Genomic DNA, 11,125 nt, shown 5'->3' with positions numbered 1-11,125 from the left:
TTTTTTTAAGATTTTTTTTATTTTTTTGACAGAGGGAGAGGTCACAAGCAGGCAGAGAGGCAGGCAGAGAGAGAGGGGGAAGCAGGCTCTCCACGGAACCTCAATCCCAGGACCCTGAGACCATGACCTAAACTGAAGGCAGAGGCTTAACCCACTGAGCCACCCCGGTGCCCCTGGTCCCCGAAAAGCTTCTATTTATGAACCCACACTCTCTGTTCCTGAGAGTCTACGGTAAAGTTGGGGTCCAGAGCCCCAGTGGCAGAGGGAGAAGAGGTGCGGGTTATTCCCCGGAGCAGAGGAAAGTGCCTATGGGATTTTGTCTTAAGAATAAATTTTATTTAATATCTCTATGGCAGACTTATAGGGTCAATTTGGCTTCTGCCTTGAGCAAACATTCTCTAGAGGGTGGTGGTGAGAATCCAAGATTACAGAAACTGGAAAGTAAATGCATCTTCCTGGATTGGGGGGTGGTGCTGTCTTCAGGGTAAGGGGGAGAGAGCCAGCCCGGAGCTAGGGGCGAGCTCACAAGCGGAGGTCAGGGACCCTGACCTTACCATGTCCTACCAGCAGAGATCCTCTCCTGGGACTCTGTGCAGCATGAAGAGTGGCCGTGGGGCTCCTCCAAGCCCCATGGGCCATGGAGAGAGAAGGAGGGCCGAGATCAGGAGCCTCTCTCAAGAGCCTAACAGCAAAGAACCCAGCAGCATGAGTGAGCTCCGTGGTATAGAAGGGGAAAAAAGCCTCAATCAACAGTCGTCTTTGGGAAAGTTTAAGTAGAAAGGGTTGTAGCTCCTCAGGTTCCTCTTTAGACAGTAGGCGAGCTTCTGGTCACAGGTGCAGAGCTGCTGTTGGCAGAGGGACCCAGACCCTGCAGACAGGACACTAAATGCACAGTGAGGAAGGGAAAGTAGGCTCCATCAACAATGCCCCTCGGGCTTACTTCCAGTCTGAGCGGACTCCCCAGTCTGCTTCCTGGCCCAGGAAGCTCTCAGCCTGATGAGGGAGGCACAGCTTCCAAACTGGGAAATGTGGGATCTGATGGAAGAGGCACAGCTCCTGCCCCAGGGAGAGGTTTTGGCCCCCTGCCCTCCGGGGAGTCCCCAGTCTGGTGGTAGAGACACCTTTTCTGCCCTTGGGAGTCCCCAGTCTGATGGTGGAGTCAGCCCCTGCTCCGGAGGAACTCCAGCTCTCATAGAGGAGACACCACCCCCAGACTTAGCTCTGAACTCAGATGGATTCAAGATGAACTTGAATCCCAGCTGTAGCTGTGGGCACTGGCAAGGCTCTGAGTTCCAGTTTCCTCATTTGTAAAATAGGAAGACTAAACACGCCTCAAAAGGTGTTTTGGGGAGCAAGTAAATGGAGGTAAGCAAAGCATTTGACACCTGGTGAATCCTCAGTCTGCGACGTTTCAGCCCTTCCCCAGAGGTCAGATGTGGCTGCAATAATCCTGCCTCCCTTGCCCCCCCCCCAGCTCTGCCCTCCAAGGTATAGGCTGGCTAACATCTAGGGGAAGCTGAATTCAGAACCAGCAGAGACCCAGGTTCTATCAGTAGCTCGAATGGGAAGACCCAGTCTTACCGCAGGTGACCCGTCCATGTGCAAATCTGTATGTATATGGCTGTGTCCTGATTTGGCAGCCTTTCTCCTCCAGCCACCCATAACAGTAATCATGGGCCCAGCAGCACCTGTCATTGCAAGAGGCATAGATCCTGAGCAGAGGGGGCACGTCACTTGAGCAGGGGCCACTAGGTGGGTGTGGTCTGGCAAAGAAAGAATCTAGGGATACGGCTAGATACATCTCTGCTCTTCCACTGAGGCTGCCTACCATCGGCAAGGGGTTCACTGACCCCCTCTTTCCTCCAGGAAAGCCTACGTGAGCCTACGTTTCCCAGCCTTCCTTGCAATTGGGTGTGGCCACATGACTTGGTTCCCACCAGGGCATCATGGGCAGAAGGGATGCCCACCACTTCCAGACCCACCCATGAAACCCTCCCACACTGTCCATCTCTCAGCAGGATGGCGATGACCCTGCAGGGGACCCTGAGGCCACCGGGGATAGCAGAGCCACAAGATGGAAGGAACCTGGGTCCTGGAATTCACACGTGATTCACATGGAACTGTCATGTGAGCAAAAAAACCAAACTTCCAGTATGTGAGGTGCGGCCAATTGCATTTCTCGTGTGTGTGTTAATTTACAGAAAAATAAAGAAGGTCGTACAGAGTGTTCCCTTTTACCCCACACCCAGTTTTTCCCATCATTAACATCTTATACAATACACTTGTTACAGTGAACAAACCAATGTTGATGTCACTGACAAAATAATCAGTGAAATCATAACACAGCATTATTGATTCATTAATTATAAAAAGTCCATAGTTCATTTAGGTTTCCTTAGTTTTTACCTAATATGTTTTCTTACGTGAGGATCCCATCCAGAACGCCTCATTACATTTAGTGGTCATGTCTCGTTAGGCTCCTCTTGGCTGTGACAGTTGCTCACACTCTCCTTGGCTTTGATAACCTTGATGTTTGGAGGATGATGGGGAGGTATTTTGTAGGATGCCCTCTATGGGGTTTGCCTGATGTTTTTCTCATGATAAGACTGGGGCGATGGGTTTATTTTGCTTCTCTAATTACTCCAGCTTTGACCAATGGGAGCCCTTCCCGTTGGCTCCTGTGCTCCCTCACATATCTCTATCAAGGGAGAACTTCCTTATCTTTTGGCCTTATAGGAGACTCCAGACTCATCCTGTATATTTTCTGCCCTGGTTCTAGAACCAGTCAGGTCTCCAAGGAGCCTTGGTTCCCCTTTATGGCAAATAGTGTTAGAGACCACGTTTGGGCACTAGGAGTTGCTTACTGCTCTTGGGATGTTGTTTCATTTAGTCCTCTCAGCTGCCAGAGCAAAATAAATGTGTCTCTATTAACCCGTGTTTGTACACACATCTGTACCTATTTCTGTATGCAACCACCTGTGCCTATATTAAGCTAAACAGGAGTTCATACTGACATCTTCATCTCCAATCCATCGCCCCAGAAGTGAACTCCAACAGTGGAAAACTTGGCTCCCACCATCTGCCATCCATTTGCTCAATGGACCTATGCCATCATCCACACCAGGAGTCTCAGAATTTTCCAAAGAACCGTCTCTCTGTCTCACATGTTCTAGAATTTGAACACTTCCCAATCAAGAAATGGAACCTAGGTCCCTTTCCTTCCAAAGTCTTTGTGACTGCCTCCACCAATGGACACCATAGAATTTCTGAGGCTAAACCCTTTTTCATGCAGTCTTGGAACACTCAGTCTTGGAACCCCATGGTCACTTGCTGTGGGGAAGTCCCAACAGCCTTGGAGAGGCCTAAGTGACAGGAATCGAGGTCCCCAGCCCACAGCCTCTACTGAGCCCCCAGTCAGCAGCCAGAAGACGTGGGAGCGAGCCATCTGGAAATTGGATAGTGCAGCCTTGTTCGAGCTGCCCAAGCAGAAGCCGGGTGGAGCAGGGACAAGCCATCCCACCAAGCCCTGCCCCAAAGGCAGATTCATAGCAAAATAAATGGTCATGGTCACTCGCAGCCAGTACACTTTGGGGTGATATGTTCCATAACAACAGACCAACTGACACGCGTGGTCACTGAGAAGCATGACGTTTCTAGATGTGCCTTGGGCCAGTCAGTTAACCCCCCAGATACACAATTTTCTCACATATAACATGGCCCTTGAACACTCATCTTCCAAAACTGACATGGAATTACTCGAGCTCATGTGGGCACAGAAGCTGAGCATAAAGGATTATCATGGTAATCAGCTCACCAATCAGTGCCATCCTTGGGGATCCCTTGACCACCCCAGCCACAGTAGCAGCCGTAGAAGCCATAGCTCATCAAGGCGTTCTTGTTGGTCACCTCCTCAATCATGGACTTGAGCTCCAGCAAGCCCCCGCCTACAGCAGGAACACCTGGAAGACAGCCCCCGGCCCCCGGGGAACACGCTTCTTATCGGGCAGGCACCTCCCCCTGCCCCCACCCTGGGGCTTGTGGGGACCCAGGCATCTCTTTCTCCCCATTAGTGTGACAGGAGCAAGAAGGGGGAGGCAAGCAGTAGAGCTAAATATCTGGACTTGGAGAATGAGAACCGTGGGTTCAAATCCTGCCTCTGCCACTCATTTCACAGCATGAGGTTGAGTGTGTCACTGAATCTCTCAGAGCCTCTGACTCCTCCTCTGGAAATGGGGTGGGGTGGGAGGGCCCAAAGTGAATGCCTACATTTTAGACTTATCCTAAGGGTTAAAATGAGAGAAAGCATGTGTCTTTTCTAGGCAGAGAAAGTATGTGAATTTCACTAGGCAGACACCTAGTGAACGACCAAGAAATGGGAGGTCTAATGAATAGGGTATCTTTCTCTCCTGATGATGCCATGTATACCATTTAGGACATGAGGCCCAGGACCTTAGCAAGGTGGGATCCCTCCAGATCACTGAAGCCAGCTCCCTTGCCTTCCAGATTGGGAAACATTAGTTTGGAGGGAAAGGTTCAGGGTTTCACAGAGAGCCAAGGGTTCCCTCCCTACACTAGATCTCCACCCTCTGCTCTCCGGCAGTCTCCAGGGATCTGGCAAGACATTGAAGATTAGGCCAGCCTGTTGGGGTGCTGTGCATATGGTAATGGGGCTTCCCTGTGCTATGCCAGTTCTCCCCAGCTGGGAGGTGTTAGCAGGGGGGACCAGCCTCTGCAGAGAATGACCCAGGGCTGAACATTACAGATGGGTCTTGTTCTCATTTGGGTTTTATTTTGTTTTGTTTTGCACCAAAGGAAAAAATATGCCTCCCACATTTGCAAGCCACCTGTTGTCCCGTAGCACAGTCTTCACCCGTCACCACCTGAAATCATGTGACAGCCCCATCTGGGGGCTGCATATCACCCTGGGTCACAGAGGAGGACACAGAGGCTCAGAGCTGAGATTCGAACTCAAGACTCCCCATTCTTAAAGACTAGGCTCCTTTCCACTACCCTATTGTTCCTAGAGGTGAAAGGTCACAAGTTCAGAGGTCATGGGGCCAGCACTTACTACAAATGAGGAACCAAGCCAGTGGGAGAAAGCCGTTCATCTCTGGGATTCTGGAAAAGAAAACACATCCCGTGACATGTCTCTCAGGAGATACATTCGGACCCTACCTCTGGGTCCTCACCAGGCCCTACACACTCCTGTTGGGCAGCATGTTGGTGACCTCAGTCAGGAAAGAGGCAGAAACCATAAGAAGTTGATCCCAGAGCCCTCATGGGGTACTTTTCCCCATAGAGGTAGGAGAGGACTTTCCCACCACAAAAGCCCCAATGCAATAGCGCACTTCGCAGACCATGTGCCCACCCTTTGGGGCCTTGTTGTGGTTGGTGGGTCTTGAGCACTTTTGCCCTCACAGGCCCCTTCCTCCAAAAAAAAAATTCTCTCAAGTGCTATTTTACAACTGTGTTGGCATGGAAACGAACCCAGTCCAGGCTGAATGTGGTATTACCTATTCGTGACTCTTACATTCGTTTTTTTTTTTTCCTCCTGATTTTCTAAGAGTTCAAGTTCAGACATTTCCATGGGCCCCAGGCACTGTGCCTACCTAAGGAATAAGTCGACCGGAGGTACGCATGAGGGCTCCAAAAGGTAGGTGTCCTTGTTCCCACTGAGAGCTCACATGGAGCTGGTGGAGAAAAAGGAGTCTCAAAGGGCTCATGGAACTTGCCAGAAGCCATGCAGCTAGGAAGAAGCGGAGGAAGGGCTCAAAGCCTGGCCCATGCACCTCTCACGGCAGGACACAGCCTCCTGTCATGGAGGGTGAGTTGCTCTTTGAGCCATGGAGCCTGGAGACCCCAGCTTCCCTCCCCAGCACCTGCCTTCGGCAAACATCTGAATCACCCACTTGAGTGCCGAAAAGTCACACCCAGAAGGCGGAGGAAATTCCATGTGTCTTGGGCCAGTGCCTGATTCAAACTTGGCCTCTCAGAGGTTCTTTACCGGCAACTGCCTGTTTCCCTTCCTTTCCTTCCTTTCCCCAGAACCCTTGTTTATCCACAGCTGCTCGTTTGGCTGATGGTTTGCCAGGATTTCCCCTTCGGTGCCCAGCTGTGTCTGATCCCTGAGGCTAGAGGCCATTTGTGCAGTGTTGGCCCCGAGCCCCCGGCACCGCCCGAGGCCTGGCTGCAAGCACACACAAGCTTCTGCTCCCCGGGGCTTCTGGCTACCCGGGCTGGCCTCTCCCGGACGCCCTTTGTCCAGCAGCACCTCTGCGTTCCAAGAACATTCCTCCGGGCTCTGTCCATCCATGGCCTCTGGCCTGAGAGCTCTAACCAGCCAAGGGAAAAGGCTCTAGACCCTATCCTTCCACACTAGTCTTCCTCGGCTGCTTCCCAGAGCAGCCACAGGAGGAGAGAGACAGCCACCACGCACGGGGCATCCGCAGCGTGCCGGGTTCTGTCCCCTGTCGCTTCAAGCCTGCCGAGGACCCTGCCAGGTGACTATCGCTAAACCTTCTGGCACAGTGTCTGTCCCTTCAACTTGCTGAAGGAAGGGATAACAGTCATTGACCCCACGGATGGGGGAAATGAGGCTCGGGCAGGGGGACGTTAGTTACCCAGTGCTTCGGCCCAGGACTGTGACTCTACGCTCCTCACTGCCTCTGAGTAGCCCCTGTGAACTATTCACGGGGTCCCTTTTCCATATTTGATGATGCTTTGATGTCCTGTGGATGCTTTGCCGGCCTGGGAAGACACAGTCCCTCCCGGGAGTAGCTAATTTCTAGAGGGAACAAAAGACCCCTGGGAGCCTGGCTTTCATACAAGCAAACCAGCCAGTCCGCAGCTCACACCCCAACCCCTCTGTCGAGCTCTTCCACTTCCAGCCAGCATTTCCGCTGCCCTAAATCATGCCGGGACCAGGAAGCAGGCAGCGAGGGGCCCCCACCCCCACCCCTGCAGCCCAGAATCCACTGAAATCCTTGGAGCCGGCCAGTCCCGAACTATTTCCCCTGCCCTGCCCTGCCTTGCCCGTGGAAAACACAAGAAAGGCTCTGGGCTGAGCTTGCTCTCATTTCTTCCGCCTGCTGATCGGCCCTGGTGCTTCCCTGCTTGTCCCTGACCACGCCGTGGGTCCCCTTCTTTCAGAAACCGTAAATAACAGACTGTCTTCTAAATGGCTGATCTCTTGGCCTTACGACACCGGAAAGGAACCAAACTCCCAGGCAGGTTTTAGAACACCTTGGGATGGGGCCGCTGGTGGCGAGAACAGCGTGAGGCCCCGTGGGAAGGGATCTGATGCAGAGAGGTCTCACGGAGGAGGCGACCGAGGCATGGACACAGCTGGCCCAGTGGCCAGGAAAGTGGCCCATCTCTGGAGCTCAGAGCCAGCCCCCAGGAGAAGGATGTGGAGCTGGCTATTTTTATCAAGCGACCACAGAGGGAAATGAACACAGCCGCGAGATAATTTTGGAGTCAAGTGGTGGCTGAGGTCATGAGAGGTGGAGGGAGTGGAGACAGACAGCCTAACAGAAGCCCAAAAACGTGGGGGTCGGAAGTGGCCGGGTCCCTGGAAGGAGAGGATGGAGCAGCTGTCCCCCCCGCCCCGCCCCCACCACGGTCAGGTCTCTAACCACAAAGGATGGACAGCTCCGAGCCCCACAGCACAGCAGACATGTGAGAGACCTCCCCCTCAATCTGGGGGGATGCACTGGGGGGTCAGGGGCCTCCTCTCCCTCCCTGGGCCCTGCCCACCACCTCACCTCAAGCAAGGCAGCCCCCAGAATGAGATTCCTCACCAGGGAGACCTTCTGTCTGTCCCAGGCCTGCAGAAGACACAGGGGTTGGGCCCTCGGGTTTTAAAGGCCTCTCTGCCCTCCTCCCACGCTCTGGCCTGGGCCGGATCCAGGAGTCCTGACGGCTCAAACAGGAAGGCCTGTTTCTGCCCCCTCAGGACCCCAGAGGACTTTTTGCCTCTTGTGTCCCGAAGCTGTGATTCCTTGGAACGCGTCACAGTGCCCAGGCGATGTTCAGGAGAGACACCTAGGAGGGTCTAGCTGGGGCCACCCGTGGTCCGGGACTCTCCAGCAGGGAAAGGAGAGCTGGAATCACCCTCCCAGGGTAGCCGCCCTCCTCCGGTGACCCTGCGTCCCTGTGCAGTCCTCATTCAGTCTCCCTGGGGTTCAACTCAGGGACAGCCATGGCAGCCAGGCAGCACCCCCTCTTCCTGTCACTCCTGACCTGCCAACCCCCAACTCTGGTCTGCTCCTGGGGTGGGGCGACCCAGGAGCCTGTGAGATCCCCACTCTGGAGATGCTGGGAACTGTCGCCGGCACCTCCCTTTGGGCACCAGACTCTTTATGGAATTCCTACGCTCCTTCTCTCTGGGAAGGAGATCCCACCAGGCTTGCGGTGAGAGCCATGCAGGTCACCATCCCCACTCAGCCACGCGGGAGCTGTGTGACTCGGGCCAAGTCACCACACTTCTCTGTTCCTGTGATTTCGGAGAATAAGGGCTCCCTGCTGCCCCAGAGGCTCATGGTGTGGAACGAACTGTATGAAATAAGGCCGAGCGGGAAGCGTGTGGCTCAGGGGTTGACATCACAGACTCTCAACGAGCTTCAAGTCCTGGGTTCCAAACCTGTGGCTTCCCCACCACAAGCGACATCTCCTCCAGGCTGGCTGGACCTGTCCTGCCTCAGAGAGTCCTTGTGAGGATGAAGTGAATGAAAGCCTTTTCCAACAGAGCAGTGGTCAAACAATGCGAATAAGTAAATGATGAGTAACCTTCTAGAACGTTCTTGAGGAGCACGGCTAACTGTTATTATTCTCGATCCTCCACTTCTGTGCCCCGTCCCTGACCCTCAGGTGCACACACTTCTCTGAGTCGTGGGTGTGAGCTCCTCCTTCTCCTGCCTCCTGGCATCTTTTCTTCCCTGTCTCCACTCAGCTCGCTGCAGCATCAGCAAGAAGCTCCTCTTCCAGCCCTCACGAGCCCTTCTCTTCCCGAGACCTAACGGCCGGGCACCCCATGGAACCCTGTGAACCCCAGTTCAATACAGAAAGGACCTACTGAGTATCTCCTACACGCAAGGCGCTCGGGGGTTCTGCTGTGAACTAGACAGAGGCCGGGCCCCCTCGCGCCCCACCTGAGGTTGAGGGAACAGATAGTGAAGGCGTCCGGGGGCGCCAGTGGAGAGGTAGGGGAGACGCCTCTCTGTTCCTCAGCAACTTTTCCCTTTCCCCACCAGTTCCTTTCTCCGCCTGCGGACACCCACAGGCCTCGCCGTCCGAAACTAAACAAAATGAGTGAGGAAAAGGAAGCCTTGCGTCTGCCGACCTGTCTCTCCAGCATTTTTTTTTCCTCTAAAAGCCACGTTTCTGGGTATTTACTCCAAAGATACAGATGTAGTGAAAAGTAGGGCCAGCTGTACCCCAATGTTCACAGCAGCAATGGCCACAATCAACAAGCTGTGGAAGGAGCCAAGATGCCCTTCAACGGACGAATGGATAAGGAAGAAGATATGGTCCATGGATACGTTTGCATCAACATGGACGGGACTGGAGGAGATTATGCGGAGTGAAATAAGTCAAGCAGAGAAAGTCAATTATCATATGGTTTCACTTACTTGTGGAGCACAAGGAATAACACGGAGGACAGTGGGAGAAGGAGAGGAAAAGTGAGTTGGGGGAAATCGGAGGGGGAGACGAACCAGGAGAGACTGTGGACTCTGAGAAATAAACTGGGGGTTTTGGAGGTGAAAGGGGGTAGGTGAGGGGCTGGGTGAGGCTGGTGGTGGGCACGTACCGCATGGAGCACTGGGTGTGGTGCATAAACAGTGAATCTTGGAACCCTGAAAAAATAAAATTTAATTAAGAAAAAAAATTAAAAAGTAATAAAAGTCACGTTTCTGGACTGAGAAGTCTCCACTCACTCATCGCACACTGCCTTCTGAACGCGGGGCCACCTGAAGCCTCCGCTGTGTCCCGGAGCCAGCTCCAACACACACACACAAAGCCTGGTGTTGCCCAAGATTGGGCTTCACTCCCTATCCCCAACCCTCTCTCTCTCTCTCTCTCTCTCTGGCTTTGGGAGCCACGCTCCGCCATCCGCCCTCCGCGGCTAACCCCCACCTCTGTGGGCCCCCCACTTACAGGTGTTTTCAAAGATCTGCCCTTGAAGTCTGCTCCTGTCTGTCTCCACCTCTCCCGAGCTGAGCTCAGCCATGGTCAGGGACTTAGGGCTTATCTCTCTGCAAATGTCCAGGGGCTAGCCTGGCCAAACAGTGTCCAGCATCAACTTTGACGCTCCCTGAAATGAGTAGGGGAAGGAAGAGAAAGCACAAGGTCAGGTCCAAGCGTCTGAGCTTCCAGTCGGCTGGATTCAAATCTGGATGTCCCCTCCGACCACCAGCATCCCCTGGTGTCCTCAAGACTTGCTTTTACCAGCACCTGTAGAACGGGCCAGTCACGGGCCCAGCTTTATTCTGTAGCTGTGATCATTCACTGAAGTGGACAGAGAGACTCAGCACAGTGCCTGGCACCTCGTGGGTGCTCAGTGAATCGTAACCATTATAAATATTATCATTATTATGACATCACGCTGAACTAAGAGCCATGCCCCGCCGAGGGTAGGCACTGTGTCTGCTTTCCGTCTGTGCTCCTGGCACTTGGCACACAGAGCAGGTGCTAAGGTAGGTTTGCCAAGGAAATGCACGCCTCCTCTGGCTCCAGCTTCATACCCAGGGCAGCGGCCCACACTTCATATATGGTGATTAAATATATACAATCATTACAGTTCAAATACCTGCCTGAGAGTGTAGCTCAGGTCCCGCAGGAACACCAGGACCAAACTCACTGTCTCCCCCACAATCCAGCCTCTCCCAGCACCCCCTGTTCCAGGTGCCAGATCCAGTTAGTCATTCACACCTCAGTGATGAAAACACCCTAAGCACTTCCACCTCCACTGAGTGGAAGCCTCTGGAGGGCAGGATCCTTCTCCGATTCATTTCTGACCCCAGCACCTAGAGGAGCATCTGACACCTGCTCGGCCCTCAAAAAGGATCTGTGGGATAAATTAAACATCTCATAAACATGCTTGTTCTGTGGCACTTTCCTGCAGGCT

The 11,125-nt window shown here is 53.4% G+C and overlaps 1 protein-coding gene across 2 annotated transcripts; it reads right to left on the bottom strand.

Moving 5' to 3' along the window:
- Positions 1–314: 314 nt before the first annotated feature.
- Positions 315–7,914, bottom strand: PLA2G5 (phospholipase A2 group V). Of its 2 annotated transcripts, none has more exons than XM_059137412.1 (5): positions 7,764–7,914; positions 5,069–5,118; positions 3,815–3,959; positions 1,582–1,688; positions 315–868 (listed from the first exon to the last, which is right to left on the bottom strand). In XM_059137412.1, exons 2-5 carry the CDS (start codon positions 5,106–5,108, stop codon positions 747–749), a joined length of 414 nt encoding a protein of 137 aa, XP_058993395.1. In that variant the 5' UTR covers positions 5,109–5,118; positions 7,764–7,914; the 3' UTR covers positions 315–746. The 2 variants fall into 2 exon arrangements, with proteins under 2 accessions (XP_058993395.1, XP_058993396.1); XM_059137413.1 differs by having other exon boundaries at positions 7,800–7,879.
- Between the last annotated feature and the right edge of the window lie 3,211 nt (positions 7,915–11,125).

Source organism: Mustela lutreola, chromosome 10, assembly GCF_030435805.1.
Source record: "Mustela lutreola isolate mMusLut2 chromosome 10, mMusLut2.pri, whole genome shotgun sequence".
Lineage (NCBI taxonomy): Eukaryota > Metazoa > Chordata > Mammalia > Carnivora > Mustelidae > Mustela > Mustela lutreola.
The sequence above is the reverse complement of the archived record's forward strand: the minus strand, read 5'-3'. Positions and strand labels throughout refer to the sequence as shown.